The sequence below is a fragment of the Balearica regulorum genome, chromosome 15, assembly GCF_011004875.1.
Source record: "Balearica regulorum gibbericeps isolate bBalReg1 chromosome 15, bBalReg1.pri, whole genome shotgun sequence".
Classification (NCBI taxonomy): domain Eukaryota; kingdom Metazoa; phylum Chordata; class Aves; order Gruiformes; family Gruidae; genus Balearica; species Balearica regulorum.
In genome coordinates, this window is record NC_046198.1 from 10,559,124 (window position 1) to 10,581,822 (window position 22,699).

The following is a 22,699-nucleotide window of genomic DNA, read 5'->3' on the forward strand; positions in this document are numbered from 1 at the left end:
GACATTGCCAGCCAAACAGATCTGCCCCCTCTGCATCTGCGTGAGCCTCTCCATGCTAGGTGCCCTGTCCTGGCAGCCAGGGAGTAGCAGGGAGATGACTCTGCTGGAGCAAGATGGGGCGGGGAACCCGGGCTCCTCCCATCTTCAAAAGCACGGGGCACCATGAGCTAAATCTGTGTTTGACAGGCAGCACCAGTCACCAGGCTTTCCAAGAGATGTGGTCTCTCCCCAGAGTGCGTATGAGCCAGCCTCTCATTTAACCTTGCCACCTTTCTCCTTGCTGCTTGCCTCCAGCAGCACTGCCCGGCCAGTATCATTCCTCAGTAGCTGCCCACAAGTGAGCGTAGCAGCTGCTGTCACCGAGCAAGGAGGGGAATTAATGACTCCTCGCTTGGCTGTGGTGAGCGGCAGTGTGTGAGCTCCTGTGGAACCATTGATTTCCCTTCCTGCTAGCTGGGGGCTGCTCTGTTCACGCTGCAGAAAGCTGCTTCGGCGAGAGGCGGTGAGAAGACAAGGCTCCTGGGCACATAGAGCCCCTGCCAGCCTTGTGCTTGCTGAGCTGGAAACCTGCTGTTATCTTGGGGGTGGTTTGATGGAGAGCACTCCTCTCCCAGGCTGCTGCCGCGTGCCTGTGGCTCGTGGGTTCCTGCCACTGTGCTTGCAGGTACCAAAGCTTTCAGGCATGATGTGCTACGATGATTTGGTTCAATCAGCCGACAGCTGATCCATAACCCCTTGTGCCCAGGCCTGAGCTGTATGCACGGGTTTTATGCCAACGTGATGGAAGAGACAGAGCTTCATATGCTTTTCCAGAGTCAATAAGTATCTTTTATTTGCAGTTTATGGTGGGATGAAAGAAGTATGCCTTTGGCCTGAAATGTCCCAGACTGCTCAGGCACAGAGAGGCAGCCGTCCCTGCTGGGTGTGCTGCCACTGGGGGCTGGCCTGTGTGCCCCTGGCTAAGGCAGCTGCGCAGCCCATGCAGAGCTACTCCATCGGCTCCAGGATCTCTAGGTTAGCCAGCTCCTCCTGGAGACTGTCGATGTACTGAACAATCTCTTTGACGCGGTCGCGGTTTCTGTCAATCTCATTTTGGAAAGCCTGAACAGATTGAAACCGAGCAGTGAATCTGCAGGCTTGTCAGGGTCCCTTGCCAGGGTCCCTGGAGTGCGGAAGGCTCCAGCAAAGGTTAGGGAGCATCTTCCCTCACAGTGTCCTGTCTGTGCCCCATCCCCCTGAGTGTGAGGGTCTCTTACCTTCTCTGTCACAGAGGCCTGCCAGCGGTAGGTGTTGCTGAGGATGTCGCACTCTCGCTTATCAATCTTCAGCAGGCGGATGCCATGGGACGTGTTGACTGTGTTGACAATGGTTGCTTTGTCCACGAGAAGCTAGGAGGTAACGTGACCGGATGAGAGGAGGGGGGCAGGCACACAGCAAAAGCAGGAGAGCTCGGAACTAGCAGCACAGCAAATGCAGTGCTCAGGGGAAGAAAATCAGCCCTCTGTTTCAGACTGACAAAGCCCTAGTCATCAGGATGAATCCAGTGCTTTACCCTTCACAAGGATGCATCTGGGCCTCACTACGATGTAATGGAGTATTATCCCTAATATGAGTGGGGAAACTGAGGCAGTGGGGAAACTGAGGGAGCAAGCGTCGGCTGCTGGGTGCTCTGCCGCAGGCAGGGCTGCCTCTCCACACACAGCAGGCCCCTGCGGGCAGCTGCTGTCAAAGCAAGGCTGCATATGCTCTAGCACGCCTGGCCCAGCAGGTGCGGGAAGTGGAAAATCACACTTGGAAGGGTCTCTTGCACTAGTGGCACTGGCTGTAAATCTTCATTTTTGGAGAGTCCCGGTTTCTAATCGAAGCAGTGACTTCCCCTGTGGCTCTAGAGGGTGGCTTCGCTAAACCGTAATGACTCTCCTCCTGCAGCCAAGTGCAGCTGTTGAACAAATGAAGATTGCTTCTCCGTGGAAATGGATGGCAGCGAGGCAAAATGGGTGCGCAGCAACAGTGCGTAACTGCAGCCATCTGCACAGGCCATAAAGCAGGGAGCTCCCCCGGGGCGCTGAGGGGTCTGGTTTGTGTCTGTCAGCTCTCAATTACCTGGAGTAATGGGAGGGGCTGGGATCATCTGGACAGAGCAAAACCACAGCAAATGCAAAACTCAAGTCATTTAGCCACTAAATGAAGGAATAACGGAGGCAAAAAGGTCAGCGGCGTTGCCGATTGGAGCACTGCAATGACCTTTGTGCTTTCCGAAAGGCTCCTGGGATCTTTGATATCACAGCAAGACTGAGGGCCCAGTGGAAGGCCCCGTTTGAAATGTCATGTCCTGCCTCCAGAGTAGCTCATGGGCCAGGGGGCTCCAGGGAGGGCTTTTGAAATCACCAAGGCAAACGCAGCCCCAGTGCAAGGAAGTCAGAGCAGTGTTCGGATTTTCCTGGGGGAGCGGGGAGAATCTGAACAAAACCAGCTGTGAGCGCAATAAAGACACTGCCTGAGTGCCTGCTGGGTTGGGGCTGACTGGAAATCAGCCAGAGAAGCGAGTTGTGCTGGAGGCAGGAGAGAGACTTGCTCAGCACCTCTCCTGGGCTGCTGCCACCAGCTCTGGCAGCACCCAGGGAAACCTGCAGTGCAGTTATCTTCCATTCTAGTCAGCAGAGATGTCCGGCGGCACTGCAATTCAGCCAAGTGACTAGAGCCTCTTGGGAGGAGGTTATGCTCTGGTTCAGGCATGGCTCTAGCTGTACTGAGCCTGCTGGAAATCCCATCCCCTCTGAGAAGAGGCTGTGGCCTCCTCCTCTTGCCGACTCCCTAGCAGAGATGAATTTTTTGGTGCTCTCACCATTCGAACATCATCTGGCAAATCCTCCTCAAACCCATTCTTGGCTGATTTCTCCAGTGCAGTGATGGAGATTTCTAGCAGCTTTTCATGGTGACGATTTTCCAGGTCCCGACACTGGGTCATTGTACAGATCGTTAAGGAAAAGGCTGACCACACCACTTGCTTCCAGAGATTAAATGACCTCCTGTAACTAGAGATGGAGCGTCTGCACAGTGGGCCTCCACAGGAAAGAGCCTGGCTGCTGCCAGAAGCTGCTGCAATGTCAGGGTACACACTTTCTGCTCTTAATTGCAGTTCACGCACATCAGGTCTCATCCTCACTACCTTATATCACGCAGAACTGGGAGTGAGCCTAGGTTTGCAAAGGAAATTGAAGGAGGCCTTCCAGGATATAAGCTAAGCTCTGAATATGTCAATTATTTGCATCAGGCCAACAGATGTATATAATTAGTGTAACCTGTCACGAAGCACTTTGGTGTTCTTGTCTCACTTTGTTCCAGAAGACGTCACCAACACAAAAATGAAGGCCAGTTAAAGAAACTTCGGGAAGAATTGTAGGTATTTCATTGCTGCTATGGCAAGAATGGACATAGAAAACAGTCTACCCAGATCTTCCCAGGGTTGTGCTATGTCTGTGTGGAGAAGAAAGGAAGATGCCCAAGGCAGAGAAAGCTGCATAAGTCCTACAGACTTTCAGTACAGGAGAACTTAGATCCTTTTTTGCTCTCCAGAGTCTCCACAGAAAAAACACCTTAAATGACCATTCCTGCAAAAGACCTTTTCTGTTGACTAAAAAAAATAATAATCAAATTCTATACTGATGGCTCATTTCTGGATTTAGAAGTGAGATATACGCACATCACTGGGAGGTCCAGGCCAACATACTATCATCAAAAGGATATATTCCCTTCACGTTTTCAATGAATGTTGATGCTATGACAGCAATGTTTCCTTTAAACTCCTTTATTAGTTCCTTAACAGAGGGAAAAAGAAGAAATATTACAATAAAAACTTGCATAAACATAAAAGGGAGTCAGGGAGTCTAGGAAGAATCTACAACTGATTATAATTTGGACTCACTGCTGTTATTAGCACAGTCAGAAACTCAACTGCCTCAAGCATTTAAAGTATTTTGAAAGTGCTGCAAGATTTTCTTTCCTCGTTCAGGGACAGAAGATCAGAATGAGTTTATTGGAGGGAAGCTGACTGAATGATACTTTTACCTGGTGTCTGGAGCAAGCCAGCTGATCCTTTTTCACTCTCACCTAAGTAATGCACAGAGAGTGCTGTATTCCCATATGCTGCCATGCTGCAGTCTCCTTGTATGTATGAAGAGCCTCTTGTCAGAAGCATAACCAATGCCTGGGCTTACTGCAGCTTTTGTTTTAGTCCTCAGAAACTAAAATTGCTGCTGCCTGTTACCTCTCTCAAAAACGGCTGATGGGGAATCTGTGAAGTGTTGCACTTTTAATGTCTTGACACAATAATTCAAATACAGCCACCCGAATCCTGCAAATCCAGAAGGGCATGCAGGGAGGAATGCTTCTGCTCATTCCATCAGTGACTGCAGATACATGAGGACCAATTCAGAAAACACTAAAAAGCACAATCCTGATGCAGTGAGGAATCCATTTTGAGCTGCTGCTTTCTGTCATGCACATTCACAAAACTAAACTGCTGCATTTGCTTGCACACAGGTCACAGCTCCTGCCTACTAATTTTTATACAGATGACTTTTTTTTTTTTAAATGAAGATGCACATTAGCAGCCCTGCCCTAGTTTTTGAGGAAAAGTCTGGGGAGAAAAAAGGCAGCTATTATGCAAGCAAGTGCAGTAAGCTGAGCAGGAATGTGTGTAATCTTATTCATAGCAAAGATAAGCTTCAAAGAATTACACCTCTAGAATCCCAAATGCATACCCCATGCCATGCAGCGACTTCTGTACGCAGGCCTATAAAATGACTGAATGACCTCAAGCCCCTTTCTCTAAAGTCTAGGAAATAAGCTTGGATAGATGCGAAGCTCTGCTCTGAGAAACAGAAATCTGTTGCAATGGATCAATGTCCAGGGCCTGATGTCACCCAGATCAACTCTGAGCAGAGAAAGAGTAAGATGGAGACAAAACATTAGCCTGACTGGAAGACCTACGCCCTCCTCTTTCTGCAACTAAACAGAGGGGTGCAGCAACAGAAAAATTACGCCCTCGCATTCTGGATGTCAGGTTTCACAGGTATGTGCTTGACCCTTACCTCCAGCTGGTCAGCTATCAGCATTTCCAAGGTCATGAGCGCTTCTGACAGCTGAAGTATGTCCTCCTTGTACTCGGCTCGTTTAGACTCAGCAACATCATAACTACTGGCATTATGAATCTCATCCAGCCTCTAAACACAGAGATACATAAATTACTTATAGTTTGTGTTCAGCAGTCCATTGCAATTTAATTAACTTGTTACATATGTGAGAAAAGTTCCTGCTGCTGATTAGCTGAAATGAAATGTGATGATTCAGGAAGTCTCCAGATTTACATACTGGGTAGTCAACAGTGCTGAGGTATGCTACTGCGTTAACGATCCAGGGGCAATGCAGTGAAATCGGTGAAAACGCTTCCTCATCCTCCACTCAGCACAAGACTTTACCCTTTCTAGGCTTCCAACTTTGGTTCCTCTTCTCACACGTTTGAAGTAAAAAAAAAAAAAAAATAAAATTAGATTCTTGACATTGCTGGCCATGAAGAAGAGATTAACAATTACTTTGTAGAAAGAAATGCAGGCCTCAATCCTGATCCCCTTCATGGCGAGGAGAATCTTGATTGACTTCCGTAGGGTCAGGATTTAGTATTCTGAATATGGAATACCTATCATTGCCTGCCTTCCTCTTACAGCAAGGATTTATTGCCCTTCAGAATTAAATATTGACGTCAGTTCTGTATCAGACAAGATTTATGATTTCTTGGATTAAAAAAAAATCCTCTTGTGCTGAGCAATGTATTATTTTCAAGTCTGTTCAAAATAAGGTAACAATCAAACACTAATAGGAGGAAAAAATCTATGTGTTTTAAGATGTCTAATCCACTTCTCATGAGAGGGAATGGAACAGGCTAAAATAGAGAATTCTGACCAAAATAATTGCCAAGACTTGCGTCTGAGAATGGACTAGATTACCCAAACTTTGCAGGGGGGAAGAGTGAGGTATCTTCTTTTCTAATGTAAACAAGTTAGGAGGCTCAAAAAGCTCCTCAGCCATTCAAGCCGCACCTCTGGGAGCAATAACTTCAAAGTTCAAGGCCTTGAATGCTTCTTTGCTTCTTAACCAACTTCAGAGAGCATAGTTATTTTACTGGTTTCCCAAGCTTACATGAAGGATTACAGGGAGACAAACAGCCCCTAAGAATGGCTTACAGATTTCAGTCTGCTGGGACCTCTGCAGGAAAGTGCTGTTAAAATACAGCATTCAGTTTTGACACCAACTCCTCCAGCATTTATATGAAAACTGTCATGCTGACCACCGTGTCCTGTTCTTGCAGCTCAGTCCATAGCTGAGCCTGCAGGTCATCGGACAAAGAAAAAGGGCCAAAATTTGGCCTCACCCATGTTTCTTTGGGTTTGATTTTGGGTTTTCTGGTTGTTGTTTGTTTGGGTTTTGTGGGGTTTTGTGTTTGTTTGTTTGTTATTTAATGGAAGATATATTGGGAAATCAAGTGCAAGTTAAGTGAATATACATATAAATCTCTATATGTTGCCTTCTGGTAAGGCTGCGATGTCGTATCCGGACTAGAGCTGATGGAGTCAATTTGCCAGCATGAGCCAGCAAGGTTCAAGGACCTGGGCACAGAGTGACTCAGCAGGCTGCCAGCGTGTGACAAGGCACCTAAATAAAAGTGACCTGGTTTTCAAAGGGAGCCAGCGCTCGTGACTCTGCCTGGTGTCAGTTGTCAGGGACTTGCTCTGCTCAGCTGACAGTGCTACCAGGCTTTTGCCCCCCCCCCCCCCCCCCCCCCCATTTTTTCTGTGGAAACAAAATAATGATCCATCTATTATACATGGTCAGAAAGGGATCCAGCTAGAAGCTACGCCCTTGCAACCACAATGGGTGGCTGTAGTTGAGCAAAATGAAAAAAAGATAGGTTTTGCTTTAAAAAGACTAGAAATACATTACAATAACTTTATCTATTTTTTTTCCAAAGTTCTTTGAGCTGTTGTTGACAAAATGAACTGAAGCAGAAAATTACGTGGAAACAAGCTGAATACCCTGCAATCTCCTTTCTTCCCTCTTTTTCAATGACGGAAGAGCTGTTGGAGGCCTCAAAGAGAAGGGGAGTGGCATTAAATCTGATAAATCTATATATATATTTTTAAATCAACTTCATAAAAACTATTAAAACTAAAAGAAAGGTTGACCATTTCCATTTTCTTAAAGACAGGTAACTTTTCTGGATGGCAAAAAAAAGTAAAAAAAACCCACCATGGTTTGCCACCTTTTTTCTGTAAAGCCTTGAAGGACCTTTACATTTGTGGACAATAAGATAATACTATGACATGTTAGTTTTGTCCTACACTGAATTTCCAGTATAGATAAAGGCTGTCTGTGTTAGCTGGTTGTGGTTTGCCCAAAGGGTTGAAACTTCAATCCCCAAATTCTTTTCCTACATAAAGTACTAAAAAACTTTTAACATTATGTTAGTTAATGACATTATATCAGCTATTGCAACATTTTGTCTTGGTATAGATTTATATTGTAAGAAGCATGTAATGAAAAATCAGTGACTGAGCACTGGAAGAGGCTGTGGAGTCTCCATCCTTGGAGATACTCAAAGGCTGTCGTGATGTGCCCCTCGGCAGCCGGCTGTAGTAGGTGCCTTGCTTGAGCGGGGGGTTGGATCAGATGTCCTCCAGAGGTGCCTGCCAGCCTCAACCACTCTGTGTTTCTGCGATGGGGGATCAAGTACTGATTCCTATTACAGAAGTGTAAATCCAGAATAATTTTCCTAATTTTAATGGAGTGAGTTACCCTCATTCTCAGTGAAATTAAAAACTGGCATATGACGTAGAGATATCATGTATCAAACAAACAAAAGCATAACAACGTTACCCTTTTGTTCCGATTTTCGAAGTCTAGGATTATTTTCCTGCCTTCTTGCTGGTTGGCTGTTAATGCTTCACGAAGGCTTTCATAGAAATCAGAGACTTCAGCTTCTCGTTTTTCATACTCTTTCAGACCATAGTTAAATAGATTCTCACAAACTGAGACAAACTCCTCCCTGTACGTGACACCAGAGTCAAGGTATTTTGCTTGTTCAGTGGAGCAACACGCTGTTCTTTCTACCTCTGCAAATTTGAGCAACAAGAGTTGCAAGCTACTGTTGTGTAAAGTTCGTGGTTCTTGCTGGGAGCAGACTGCCAGGTATTCTGTCTGTGGCAGGACTGGGTCACCCATTCACATTTTATGCATAGGATTTTGTTACCTTAAGGGTATGGAGAAAGCTGTGGCAACCTGAGGGGAAAAAAGGCCTTGAGGAAAAAAAAGGAAATACATATACTTCTCTGACTCTTTCCTGACACAGCAGTGGAATGAAGCATACAACCCTATCCGTCTTCACAAGTGTGAATACAGTGCCTGTGTAGTTAATAAATACAGCTCTGCAGCCTACAGCCGGAGCACAGAATAAACTACTGACTTGGTAGCATCACAAAAATAACGTCAATTTTTCTTCTGCTATTATCTTGGCAATGGAATTGTTTCTAGAGTCTATTGTAGTTAAGCCGTGATGCATTTTTCCCCAACAGTGTAATGCAATTTTAAGGAAGGTCAAGTTACTGGCCTTGACAATGCTCTATTAATCTGAATGAGAAAACAAAAAAGAAAAAAAAGTGTCTGCTTTCTGATCCCCTGTGTAGGAGCAATGATCAGAAAAAAGTGCTGGCCTGAAAACTTCATGTTGCCAGCTCTGGCAGGTTGTGAGATATGCGACTCGTATCATTCTGATTAGTCTGTTCCTATCTCCTACCACTTCAATTTCAACATGATTTTAGCAACTGCGCTCTTACAATCTATCTGACAGAGATTTATCTTATAGCTCATTTTAAACTTTAAGTGGATTCCAGACTTAAAGAAAGTACAAAGCCTTGATTCTTGAAGGGTCAGAAAAGAAGGCTACCAAAATTGTGTTTGATTCAAGTGAAGGAAAAGCAATATGGTAATTACAATGGTGAGAATTTAAAACGCTGGAATCTCATGACTTGGTGGTGGTAGAAACGAGTGGTTTTACAAACAGGATGTTTCAAGCTGAGTTGGCCCGTTTGCCAGTAATATAAGCCATTTGTTTGTACCCCTCATATTTCATGAGCTATCAAGCCTTAAAGCTGCCAGTGGTCTCATGGTCTTGCAGTGGTTTTTTTGGTACCATTCCAAAATTGAACACAGATCTTAGATCAATGCAGCTTTCAGCCCTGGACAAAAGCAACGGATGAAGAGTCCTTGTGGATGCACCTCCTTCTTAACTCAAGGCTTTACATTTTCGCTGTAGGTATTCTAAACCCAGGAAGGATATGTCTGCAGCAGGTCACCCACTCCAGGGAGGTAAGCCAGTTTGGCAGCTTCTGTATCCTCTGCATACATACTGTCAAACAGGAATGATCCATTCAGGTATTCAACAAAGGCTGTCTTTGAAGAGAATCAGAGCAATGTAAGTAAAATAAAGAGTGCCAACCTGCTGCCAGTCCTTAGGATATGTCTCTCCTATAAGCACTTCACCAGCAGAGGAACACTGGTGCAGACAGAGTGATACCAATACAATAGATATACCAACCCAGGCATGAAAGCACCGTGCAACTGGAGTGAAAACCACCCTGGTGACCTTGCTGCTAGAACTGTCTAGCCTAAGGATAGAAAACACTGTTAAATCTTATATAAGACATTAACACATACAACCACATATTGCAAAGCCATTAAGCCTTTGAGATAAGGAGTCAGTGGACTTTGGGGAGGGACGGAGGGACAAGCTGCAGGTGTCCTCCCTGTCACTTAACCACCTCCTACTCTTCAGCCAGTCTGATCTCACAGAGGTCTGAAATAATGAGGCAGACCATAACTGAAAGCACCATTCTGCCTGGTCTTGTTTTCAGTTTGTTCACAGGACTACAGTGATCTCTGAAAGCCCTAAAGAGTTTAACCATAAAACTAATGAAAAGCACTAACTTAGTGTGAAGGAGAAAAAAAAGTCACTGCACTATGAAAATGCTAACAGTTCCCTCAGACCTGTAATTTTCTTAATCTCACGTCAGGCTGATAAGATCCTTGGGTATGATTTACTATTTAGCTTTGCAGGTCTGTATCTGTAGTTTTATTGTTCAGCAAAAAGAATTATGTTCTCCCACATCATGTGTATTCTACAGCAGTTCCTGTTTTCATTCAAAAGATGAGATTCAGAGATCACAGAGATTAATCCTAGCCTTAGTTTTAGCACAGTTGATGTTAACCTCTCATTAAATCTTCAAGCAGGTAAAAGAGAAGTCAATATCTGTTGTGCTTCTTTCTCCAGAGACAATATACAACCAGCCAAAGAAAACATACCTTGTGGTACTCCAGCTCTTTCTGCTTTGCCTGGTTTTCCTCCAGCTGAGCCAGGGCCCGAGCCTCCTTATGTTCCAATGGCTTGGTAAGATCTTGATACTTTAAAACTGCAATTTCTCGCTGAGAAATGCAAACAAAGAAAATATTTTTATTAGATTATCCAGCATTGCTCAACAAATCTGGGAATAAGCATTTGATCTTTCTAGAACATGCACTTGAGTGACATCTGCATCTCCATTTCTTTGTGGGCTTTTTATTAAACTACTCAGGAAGTTTCTAATCCATTCCTCATCCCATTTTTTTCTTGGCATATTACTCTGACTCTGCATTCAATGTATCTGAGCTGATTCAGTCCCAGGAAACTTTTATCTCCCATTTCCTCATCTTTAGGATTGTTTCTTCTTGGCCCTGTTTTGCCTTCTAGAATTTGAGCCTTGATTTGATCAGCTAGCGAGTTTAATACATTTACAAGGGAGGAGAAGGCCCTTCTGAGGAGTGGATGGCAAGGTAGTAGCAGGGGCAAGAACCTAATTAGCTTGAAACTGAAGCTTGACAAATTTAAGTATGCGATTCTATGACGTACTGTCTGTACGAGCAGGGGCTGGACTCAGTGACCTGGAAAGCCCTTCCAGTCCTATGGTAAGAGTAATGTGTATTCCCAGTACAGCTTCTGCTCTGTGCCAAGCAAATTTACAATTAATCATGTTCTTCGGTTACTAAAAAAAAAAAAACAAAACCCAAACCCAAACAAAAAAACCTTTCTTTGTTCCTTTGAGTCCTGGGATCAAAAAGCAGTCCCACAGGTTACTGGTGCGGATGCACTGTCCTGTTCTCAGAAATCAAGAGCAGGAGGTGCAGTTGATGGCACCTGCTTGCCTGATAGTCTGTCAGTCCGCTACTGAAACAAATTGCTCAGCGAGCAGCTGGACCACCAAGCCTCCTTTCCTCTGAATCCATGTCTCAAGACTGATCTCCTTGGAGATTCTCTGATCTCTAAGAAGGCTTGCACTCACTGCAGCCTCTCTGTGGCAACATTAACCAGGCCCCTCTCCCACACACAGCTGCTGATTTTCACGAAATCTGTGAAGACATCTTGCCTCTGACACCTCTACCTCTCTGTCAGATTTGATAGAATTTGGCCTACAGGTTCACAGCTGTTAGGTGGAGGCAGAATAAACACTGCATGTTTCTGTAAGCCTAATTTCTGTGGGGAACCTGCCCTGAATGCTAGAATATTGCTGGCATACCAACAAAGCAAATGCTCTGTAAGATGCCGTTGCCTGATTTCACAAGCAGGGAATACAGAAATGCTTACCGTGGTGTCACTCACGAGCTTGAAGTCCAAGTATACCAGGTCTGGAAGATGAGCAACAACAAACAGCATATACTGCTCATCGTCGCAGAAAGGGTTCCCAGTGAGATTCAGTGTCCGTAAGTTTTTAAACCTCCTGAGGTAGATCACCTATGGCAAGAGAAGAGAGATGCTGTACTTCCTCGCGCTGGGGAAACACACAGCCTTGAAATTCGTTGCTCTTATTACAATTGTGTTGCAAGACGTATCCTGCTCTGCTGCCAAACACAGGCAACATTGAACGATGAGTTTCTAATGCTTTCAGGAAAGGAAATACTTAAATTCACATTGTGAATATATAAATGATGGGTGTAGAGAGAAGGCGGATGGGGTGGACAAATCTCGGGTCTTAGATTGGTGAGCTGCCCTCAAAAGAACCCCAAATAAATCCTTGTCTCCACTCCATCCTTTTCTCATATGTAGCTACTTATTCCTTTTCTAGCTTTCATGGAAATCATTAGGAATTTTGCCATGGCTGATAGCAGTAACAGAACTGGGCCCTCATGAGTCAATAATCTAAAAGAGAAATAGCTGTAGTAAGCACTTAACACTGGGGGAGCTTACCGAAACCATAACTTAGACTACAGAGGCAGTGAAATCCTAAGGAGAATTTTCTCCTCTCAGGAGGGGCTCGGACACAGTGGCAAATGTCAGTTTTAGAATATTTGATCCTTTGACAGGGAACATTTGCAAAGACAGGGAGCACTCACATCTTCCAGAGTGGTCAGGTTATTCTTTCCTATGGAGAAAATCTGCAGCTCTTGCAGAGTGTCCATGTGCTCAATTTTAGATATTCTGTTATTGTAGAGACTGAGGTCCTGCAGTTTGACAAGGGTATCCAGGCCCTCAATTACTTCAATATTGTTGAAGGACAAGTCTGGGGAAGAGTTTGGAAATCAAAAGTTTTACAAGCAAAAGTTAAATTATTTCTAACAGAATGCCCTGATTCATACCTTGCATTTAGCCTGGTTCTTCATTTAGGAGTTTATGTACATTATTTTTCCTAGGGGTGTTCAGTGTCCCACAGGAAAGGCTCAGCATTAAATCATCATTCGTTCACATCTCCTCCTTGCAACTGTCCATCCAACTTTTAAATGAGAGGAACAGTTGAAAGTATTCCATACACAACCTGAAAGTGATTTCTATCTTATGGGAAAACCCAAAAAATGAGAAAAGAGGTGGGGAAATGCCCTAAATGGGAGCTATATCTGAGACAAATTGGACACTCCCCATCTTGTTTCTTGTAGACTCTTGCCTGACACACCAACGCCCATTGTCATGGTCATTCCCATAGCACCAACATATGCCAGTTCACAATTGCCCTCTGTCAATGGAGGTATGCAAAGGCATATACTCACTTGAGCTACTTCACTTATTGACATTTCCTCTTATCCCGCCAGAACATCTATCTTAACACCTACATTCATCATGACTAAGGGCAGTATTTGCCCTCAGGCCAGTACTGAGCAATTCAGGAGGCCAAAGAGAGTCAATGAGGTTACCAGGTGTCTGCATCACCCCAGCCCCTTGCATCAATCACCCCAGCCCCTTGCATCAATCACCCCAGCCCCTGGACAGCTAAAACACTCACGGCAGCAGCTGGTGAACCACTGCAGCCTTTGGGCAAACGAAACCCATGAGTGTGCTTCAAAACACTCTGCTTACATGTGGTGATCAGCTGTTGATTCACAAGTGCATTAGTCATCTGTGCAGCAGAACAGTGCAGACAACTGGGAGGAAGAACCCATTAGACATTTCAAGATGTGCTTATGAACCGAAACCCTGCATGCTATTTTCAATGGCGGCTGAGGATACATTTACACTGCCAGCCAGCAATGCGGCTACAGTTCCTAGAGAATGCTCTAAGCTATGAATCTGTAGCAGCAAGCTCACCGATCTGCCCAGCATCAATGCCTGCACCACTGTGTGATGCTGCTATCAGTATGCCAAGTTTTTAGTTAAAAAGTAGCCACATAAGAATACAAGGTTGGGCACTTCTTGGGACAGCAATAACGACAAATCCTTATGCATGTAGGGCTAAAGAGACTATTGCCCTTCAGTGGGTTCTAGTCTGCAAAATGCCTACATATTACCTTTCAAAACAGAACACAGGCTTCTAAATTACAGAGGCATTTCCGTAAAAATTTCTGAGAGTCACCTCCAAATATGAGCACAAACCCTGGAAACAACCTTGAAATCTCAGCTTCCTGTTCCTGCCACACCAAACGTATTAAAAGCAGTTTTTAAACATTTGAAGGATTGTTTTGCAGCTCTGATATTCAGGCATTTTGACATTTGACAGTCAAATGAGGAAACACACAGACAGCTGACAGCCTTCCCTGGGAAAGCTCCTATCAGTCGTGTTTGAGAAGGAGTGCGACATCCTGGCTGTATCACAGATTGCTTTGCACCTGTGAAGGCATCCAGCCTCACATGCCTGTATCTTACCAAGCCATACAAGGTGAACTAGACTCTCCAGAGCTTCTATCTTCTCAATAATATTGTTGTCCAGCTGCAGGTTAGTCAGATTCTCAAACTGCCACAGATTATCAATCTGCAGAATATCTAAAGCCATAGGAAAAAAAGAAAAGAAAATTGCTTTTCATGTGAGACAGCTTTCAGTTTAGCAGACACGCTATCTTGCACAAGGAAAACACATCCAGTCTTACCTCCAAAATGATTTTTAGCAGATTACGATAGCGTATGATGACTGCCCTAGAGAGCTGAGAGGTCCACTGGCTGGATGAGATTTCAGTGAAACAGCCCAGTTAACCTCAGTGTCCTGCACCAGCGCACACTGCTCATCAGCAATGCCAACGAGTTGCTGAGGGGATGCTGACTACAGCCCTGCAGTCAGGAGTGGCTTTATGAATCCACTACTCGGAGGCCTTGACCTTCATTTTTCTTTGCAGCTACAAGAGGGAGGTTTGGGATGAGACTCTACTTTTTCCCACGTTTGCAGGCTAGCAGTGGCCAGCTACTGCTTTTGTAAATTACTCTCCTGCTCCTGGGATTCTCATCACAGGAGAGCAAGTTGGGGTCTACTCTTTCTGTGAAGGCTGCAGTTTAGAACTAATCAATATCCCTGCGTTTAGCTTTCTCCAAAAACAGAATCACAAGGGCAGGCCATTAGGCACTACAGCAAAACATTAGGACCAAGGTGACAGAAAATGCGGAACATTCTCACTCCCAGTTCTCTTTCTCCTCCGATGGCTTCCCAGAAGATTTTGTTAGCTGCTCTGCTGCTACTGTTGTTTAGTGAGTACAGAGTAAAGCAAAGAATTGCATGCACAAAATATTCATACAGTTCTATATTTTGTATCTGCAAACAAATACATGCAGGATCAGGTAACAGGCAGTCCGTTCCAAGGAACTCAACTGATACACGCATTATTTTACTGGAGCACACAATGAATAATCAAAAGCAGATTTTTTTCCCATGAAATTACAGACCCCCAAAATACTCAAATATTGAGCCAAATGTTCTTCCTTTTCATTTTTTGAATGCATGTTTATGACTGCTTTGACAGTAAGAGGCAAGCTGTGATAATGCTATGGATGACCGGAGGAAGCCACCAAATTGGACTGTAATCACCACAATCTACCAAATAGCTCTCACATAATCGCCAGAGATGGCAGAGCCTGCCCGGGGTTTGATTTGTCCACATACAAAAGGGCCCAATAGGCCTGTGGCCTGTAGGTGTCACCACAATATAAATGTTAAATAAGAATAGCAGTGACAATAATAGCGTAAAGTTAAGCAGCTTTAAAGTTACCCATCAGGAAAAGCACCCAGCTCTTTCTACTGAAATTACTTCATACAGGTATGACTAAAAATGTGAGTTGAGATGTTACTTTTCACATAATAAACCCAAGCTAATCATGATTGTTTAATTGCCAGTTAGCCACTTCATGCTTAATTCTATTACCCTCTAACAAAAGAAGAAGAAGAAAAAAGTATATATACTGATACTCACTTCTAAAACTAAGCTGTAGCTCTGTCACATCTTTAAAGTTAATACCTTCCCTTTTGGCAAGCTTTCCTATGTCCTCTGGATACAGCTCTTCAACGGCTTTCTGAACCATTTCATCATCAATAACGTTTGGCTCGATGCTATTGTATAACTGACTCATTTTTAGACGGTATCAACCTTAAAGGACAGAAAAGAAAAATAAATTATATCACTGCCTGGCTACTATTTCCAACATTCATTGAATGGGCATGACAATTCCAAGGAATTAAGAGCACAGCTGAGCATTAAGAAGATCTAATACCTCACAGCCGATATCAAATACAGACTTGGCTTTTATCACAAAGTCACTGATGCGACTCCAAGCACAGCCTTACAGCCTGACCGCTGTCAAATGGCTGCGCATGATCACATGCAAACTTCCAGGAAGTGTATTCCATGAAGAATGCCAGAATTTGGCCGGATATAAACAGACCAGGAAAGGAGGCCCTGTGCAGCACCTATGAACAGCAATGGTCCATCGCATGGTAGTCACCTGTTGCTGAAACCCATCTTCATTCACATTCAAGGTTCTGCGCACCATTTCATCTAGTTTTAAAAGGTAAGTTTCTCATTATAGGCAAGTTTGATTTATAGAGTCAGAGGCATGTATTTATAGCATAGGAAAATTAACAACAGCAGTTCACTAAATTTTAAACACTAACATCATAATAAAAGTGGAAACAAATTTGAGGAAGAAGGAAAATTTATAAACAATAACAGTGATTTTCTGAAGAAGGCACTTAATGCAGATCCATAGGAAAGGCTGTCAAGTTCAGTCAATAAGCACTGCACACAAACACCTTCGCTTTGGGAAATAGACAATTCTGTCAGTCAAAACTTTCTGTCCTGGCTTTGTCATTTAAATATCCCTGATGTTGCCCTGGAGGCAATGAGACTGCTTATCTTTCTAGAACTGTGCACAGTTAATTAGTATGAAGGACCTGAATCTTCAAACTTTTGCTTGCGTAAGATGTCTATAATTGTGGAAGAAGTTTTGCTGATTTTTTGCATTGGAGGACAGGAAGGATAAACATCTGGGTTTAGAGAGTTCTCTCCTTGGCATGCCTTTTAATTAACAAACCAAACCTCTCTAGGCTGTGCAGACCAAGGAGTAGCAGGCTCCGGGTCTATTCATCCTTGACCTGCCAGACTTGCCACCTTCCTTGTATTTCTCCACCGTCTCTTTAGTCAATGTCAGTTCCACAGAGCTAAACACACCATGAGGTCAGCAACGCGTGGCGGCCAGCGGGAACAACGTGGGCGTTCGGGTAGGCAGCGGGTCGGCCACCCGCTCACCGTCCCAACGGGGAGCTGCCGCTCACCGCCAGCCGCAGCCCGGGCCTGGGAAGTAGCGCCACGTCCCCGACACCCCCAGGCCCTGCAGGGCCCCAGACGGGGACCCTTGACTATGCCTGTCAGGGTGGCTCTGACCCAGGCCAGCTGCCCCCTTCCTCCCTCGACCCGTCCCGGACCCGATCCCGGACCCCCAGGCCTCTCACCCCCCCACGGCCCCAGTGCTCCAGGCGCGCTCCGCGCCCCCGGTACTCGGCCGGTTGCTAAGGAAGCCCAGGTGCGTTGCTAAGGGTGGCCACGTGACACGCTCAGCCGCCAGTGGCCAGGGAGTGGGTGGGAAAGCCGGCTGCTAATCAGAGCGCGAGAAATCCGTGTCAGCCAATCAGCGCCTGTACCGTGCCCTCAGGGCGGGAGGAGGCTCGCATGATTGATGTTTCCGTTGTGCAATAGTATTAGAGATGCTTTGGCTGTTGCCCAATGGAGAATGCCAGTGGCGGTGTCTCTGCTGTCCATCAACTGGAGGGCGTGGAAAGGGCGGGGAATACCACGGGGGCGGGCCCTTCGCTTGACAGTGATGGGCACACTCTTTAACCTATGACTCCACTAGACGTCCAGCCACCGTCCAATCGAATGCAGGGAGGCGGGCCACGCTTGGCAGAGCAAGCTGCGGTTGGTGTAAGCGAGTGCCAGTCAGGGCAGGGTGGGGGAGGGGGGGGGCACCGGGCTGCTGTTTGTTGTCATCCCAAGATGGAGTTTCTGCTGGGGAACCCGTTCAGCACCCCGGTGGGGCAGAGCCTCGGTAAGGCAGCCCGGGGGCTCCGGGGGGAGCGGAGAGCCAGCGGGGCCTCTGGAGGGGGTGGGAGGCTCCAGGCAGCGGGGGGCTGTGGAGGCAGCGGGGGGCTGTGGGGGTCGGTGAGGTGCTGTGGAGGCGGTGGGGGGGTCTGTGAGGGCCCGCGGCTGGCTCTGGAGCCAGCGGGGGGCTGTGGGGTTCACTAGAGGTCTTTGGGGGTTGTGGAGATTTCTAGGGGTTAATGAGGGGCTGTGGAGGCAGTGAGGCATCTGTGGAGGCTAGTGGGGTGCTCTGGAGGTATGGGAGGGACTCTGGGGGTAGCAGGGGCTTCAGGGTTGGTGGCTTTCGGGGCTGGTGGGTGCTGTAGTCCTTTGTGGGGGTCTGTGGGGGTTAGTGGGGGTTGTGGAGGGCTCTGTGGGCAGCAGAGGGCTGTGGGGGTAGTGGTGGCTTCAAGCAAGGCTGTTTGCCATGAGGAAGGAGCAACTCTACTTCAAGATGGTTGATGGACGAAGCAAAGTTGTTGCATCCCCCAGCTCCTTTTCCTGCACGTGAGCGCCTTGTTACAGAGCAACTCTGTTGTTCAGCCACCTTTTACCCAAAGTATTGAAACCTCCCTGGACCTGTGCGTATGCAGGGAGCGTGACGTGGTTTAGAGATACAAGCATGCGCCGTGTTTTCAGCCCAGAGCTTGAATTGTGGTTTTGCTAACGCTTTGGTGACATTAGGCAGCTTATTTTGAGCGTGCTTTCACTGCGCGGCTAGCCAAGGCCTTCTTGGGTTGCTGTGTCTACTCCCTCCCTCCCTCAGATGTGTTCACTCTCAACTGTGGCAAGTCTGGTTTCAGTCTGGGTTGCCAGGCCACAGGAAAAAGCCTGGATGCCACTTCTGCAGAGTTTGATAACTTGGGTGCGCTGTCATTGCCTTCCGCTTTCTTCTCTTAGGCCCTGAAGAAATACAAGATCTCTCACATTGCAGTGGGAAAGAACAGCAGCCTGGCTCAGGTTCCTGCAGTGCGGGGACTGTGGCATGCAGTCCCAGAAGCCAAGGCGGTGTTCAGTTGAATGCACTCCAGTGAAACCATGCCCTTAGTTTCCTTGATTTGCTTCATAAGCAACAGTAATTCTAATGCCTTATTTAGGGGTTTTATATAGTATAATGTGTAGCTATGTATAGTCTAGTCTATAGCTATTCTACATTAATTTATGAAATGATGGAAGACTCACGTCTTTGGCAATTAAAGTGGAAAGATTTTGCAGAGTACCCGGTCATGGCCTCAAAACCCAGAAGTTCTTTTATAGTAGTCGCCTCACCCACAAGTGCAGAGACACCCCCCTGTAGAGCTAAAAGACCCTTGAATGGGTAAGTCTCGCACTGTGCTTTGAAGATGGCCGGACTCTTGCTTTGTCAGACAATATGGAGCATATGTATAGCTTGCTGTTTTTCTTTAGCCATCTGGGGTGTTTATTTCTTCTGCTTAGGGAGAGAAGTGCCGAGAGTTGGAGGATAATAACAAGAACTGTGAAAGTTAAACATGATTTTAAAGTGAATTTGCTTTGTTGTGTTTGTCCATCTGACCACATCTGCCAGGACAGCTGGCTGCTTTGCTGCTTGGACAAGCCTTCTACAATGAGCGTTGTTAAGGGAAGGCAATAATTTCTCATCTATTTATTGTCAGCTTCTTTTAGCATCAGTAAGTGGTTTAAAGGGGCTTCCTTAAGACTTAAGAATTGTTGCGGGGGGTGTAGCAGTAAAACCTGTTTTTTCTAGCCTTCTGCCTTTCTGACTCTGGAGCTCTTACGTCCCCCTGCTCTTTTTGAATGAGCAGTCGCTGCCAACATAGAGACTTCGAACACAAAGCTCTGAGGGAGCTGCTTTCATCAGATAAGGTTAGGTTTATGTGAGGGGCTTATAATGCAACTTCCCTTAATGCAAAATTCAGCTGCACTTTAAGAATGTTTTTTCATCCCTGGGGGGAAGAGATAGGTGCAGATTTTATTTTGGAAGAAAAAATTTTGTGCTTCTCCTATCACTGCCAGTTATCCCTTTCTGAGACAACAGTAAAACAAAAGCATGCCTTGTTCTCAGACAGTGCTATTTGCCCAGTGTTTCCACAGTTTTTTTTCAATGAGCTTGTGGAATATAATTTTCACTTATGTTTCTCTTCATTCTTTAAAAGAAGCTGAATAATTTTGTATTTCTGTTTTAAACATATTGTGTTGAACACAGTTGTGATGTTTTCAAGCAAGGCCTAACACTCACCATAAGGGAGAAGTGCAGAAAATTATGTAGGTCCATCAGCACACCAAGAATGCATGTTCTCTGCCAGGAAGTAGCAGTGGTTCACATGAAGATTTAATTAGGGCTAGACAATGTCTTCAGATAAATGCCAGGTCTGAAAGAACAAAGATGTCAGAGAAGGTTTGGGGAGAGCTGAGAGAGGTAATACAAGGGATTTTCTCTTTTCTCCTTCTCTTTATCTGGATAATGTCTGAAGCTAGACAGGCTTTTTATGTTAACTCTTTTGCTTAATGTGGGAAAGTAATGCTAGGATGAGCTCAGAGGATTTGTAATGGAGATAGATAGAGTCTCCTGCATCTAAAGTGCTGATTTCAATGGCAGCCAGGTTCCTCATTGCTGAAAGCTACCTGACTTTTGGCAATGGGCTTAACTGGTAGCCTCTTTTGGGTTTCCAGCAGTCGAGTGACAGAAACTGCATAAAAGACCACCATGGCTACTAATTACAAACCTCACTAATTTTTTCTTTAATAATTCAGTTGATCTGTGGACACTGAACTGTCCTTATGTCTCTAGCAAGGTTCCCTCCTGAGCAAAGGTGGTGGTTTTTGACAGGGCTGTTGTGTGGAAGGCAGTCAGCTGCTGCAGTGTGCCTAGGAGGTTCCTGAAACTAAAATCAATTTTGCCCAGTCCATATTATCATAGAATGGTTTGGGTTGGAAGGGACCTTAAAGCCCATCTAGTTCCAACCCCACCTGCCATGGACAGGGACACCCTCCACTAGACCGGGTTGCCCAAAGCCCCATCCAACCTGGCCTTGAACACTGCCAGGGATGGGGCATCCACAGCTTCTCTGGGCAACCTGTTCCAGTGCCTCACCACCCTCACAGTGAAGAATTTCTTCCTAATATCTAATCTAAATCTCCCCTTCTTCAGCTTAAGGCCATTATGCCTTGTCCTATCACTCCATGCCCTTGTAAACAGTCCCTCTCCAGCTTTCCTGTAGGCCCCTTTAGGTACTGGAAGGTGCTATAAGGTCTCCCTGGAGTCTTCTCTTCTGCAGGCTGAACAACCCCAACTCTCTCAGCCTGTCTTAATAGCAGAGGTGCTCCAGCCCTCTGAGCATCTTCCTATCATATTGCTTTTCACCTGGAGGTTGCAGTGAAGGGAGGTAGGTAGTAGCACCAGTTTACATATAAGCTGAAAATCTCATCCAGGATTATGTGGCAGAATCCATTACTTCTCAAAGGCTGTGTGAGCAAACAGTGCTTTTCAGCATCCCGCAGAACTGATAAGAAGCCTTCATGGTCCCTTCACCCCTTCACAATGTCCCTTTTGTTGGCAGTCAGTGCTTCCTAGCTGACCTCCTCAAGAAGATCAGGGCAGGGGTTGCGTGGAGGCTGATGTGCTGCTGATGCTTTTAACCAGTGCTGCATGCTCGGTGAATCCAGCGACCGTCAGTGATGCTGGACATGGAGCCTGGAGTGGCACTGGAGCTTTCACTGACTCCTTGTGCTGCACAGCTCTGGCCAGCTGAGGGGTGGTTGTGCCACCAGCTCTGGAGAAGGTCTTTGTGAAAGCTGGCAAGAGTCTAGAGGGTGGAATTGGGTGCTGCGGGTTTCGCAGGCTGCCAGCTGTCAGGGCTGACAAGATCCTTTGTGGCATTGTGTGTTGGCCCACTTCTTATGACTGAACTGTTTATTTTTTTCCAGCTAATACTATAAATATGATAGACAAGATCCTTAGAGGAGGACTATTTTTAAGAATACTTCTGACCGGTGAGGAGAAGTACAGGAAGATGTGTAGTAAAATGGCAAAGACAGACTGCTTGCTATCTGGAAAGGGGCTGGCCTGGGGAAAAAGCTGCAATTTACAGTAGCGGGAATTTGCCTTGAGATTCAACATCCTGCCGTAAATTATGTTTTTATCTTTCTTTGTTCAATGGAGCCATCTTTAAAGTGTCACCACGCTATTCAAGGTTATTAGAACAAATACCCTTACTGTAGGTTAGCGAAAACATCTTAGATGATTAAAGGTGATTGAATTACAAGAATGTGGAGTATTGGTGACTTTTTTTTTTGCTCATTCTGCTCATTTGATATAGGCCATATGGCTTACACATGAGGACACAGGAAAACCAGTTACATTTTGTAGTTTTTTTGTTTTGTTTTTTTTTACTCTGGAGACTTTGCAAAAGCTTCAGGAGAGCATTTATTTGTTTGAATCCAAACTAAGTCTTGCTGCTGCCCGTCGTGCCCCCCCCACCCCCAGCTCCCTTAGGTGCAAAGGGCTGAGTTGGGGCAGTGATGTGTGAAATGGGCCCCTCACAGGGTGCTGGATGGGAGCATCGAGGTCTGTTTTGGTGAGGGCTCTGGTCAGGGCTGTGTGTGAAGTCAGATGTTCTTGCTGCAGCCTGAAGTCTGCTTGACTCGGAGCCAAAGACCTCCAGGGAGAGAGGTCTGGCACCTGAGTTAAATGCACAGAGACCTGAAAGTTATTTTTTAACAACATAGTGGAAATCAAGGTGTCCAGCATAACTGGTTGTGGGGGTGTATGTGTGGTGTTGATCAGACAATGCTGATTCACATCCCTGATCCCCGTTGA

At 45.7% G+C, this 22,699-nt stretch overlaps 2 protein-coding genes across 4 annotated transcripts in view; one reads left to right on the forward strand and one right to left on the reverse strand.

Annotated features, from left to right (window-relative positions):
• Window positions 1-804: 804 nt before the first annotated feature.
• DRC3 (dynein regulatory complex subunit 3) lies at window positions 805-17,061 on the reverse strand. Its single transcript, XM_010304710.2, has 13 exons — window positions 16,271-17,061; window positions 15,742-15,915; window positions 14,213-14,329; window positions 12,475-12,641; window positions 11,729-11,875; window positions 10,414-10,533; window positions 9,392-9,504; window positions 7,933-8,107; window positions 5,094-5,225; window positions 3,748-3,818; window positions 2,846-2,969; window positions 1,257-1,388; window positions 805-1,101 (listed from the first exon to the last, which is right to left on the reverse strand). The coding sequence occupies exons 2-13, from the start codon at window positions 15,896-15,898 to the stop codon at window positions 988-990; spliced, it is 1,569 nt and encodes a 522-aa protein (XP_010303012.2). The 5' UTR covers window positions 15,899-15,915; window positions 16,271-17,061; the 3' UTR covers window positions 805-987.
• Window positions 17,062-17,787: 726 nt separating this feature from the next.
• The window catches only part of TOM1L2 (target of myb1 like 2 membrane trafficking protein), a 58,938-nt gene continuing 54,026 nt past the window's right edge, over window positions 17,788-22,699 (forward strand). For all 3 annotated transcript variants that reach the window (XM_075768137.1, XM_075768138.1, XM_075768139.1), the window contains exon 1: window positions 17,788-17,869. In XM_075768137.1, coding sequence (XP_075624252.1) covers window positions 17,818-17,869 — 52 coding nt within the window. In that variant the 5' untranslated portion in view covers window positions 17,788-17,817. The remainder of the gene's footprint in view (window positions 17,870-22,699) is intronic.

What these genes read in the sequence shown, in the direction of transcription:
- DRC3 (XM_010304710.2), bottom strand. Translation starts at nt 15,898, where the DNA reads ATGAGTCAGTTATACAATAGCATCGAGCCAAACGTTATTGATGATGAA. An exon ending in AGTTCACCTTGTATGGCTTG is followed by an intron (nt 12,642 to 14,212) that starts GTAAGATACAGG and finishes ACTCTTCCCCAG; the next exon opens with ACTTGTCCTTCAACAATATT. An exon ending in AGCTCGTGAGTGACACCACG is followed by an intron (nt 10,534 to 11,728) that starts GTAAGCATTTCT and finishes TGCATTTCTCAG; the next exon opens with CGAGAAATTGCAGTTTTAAA.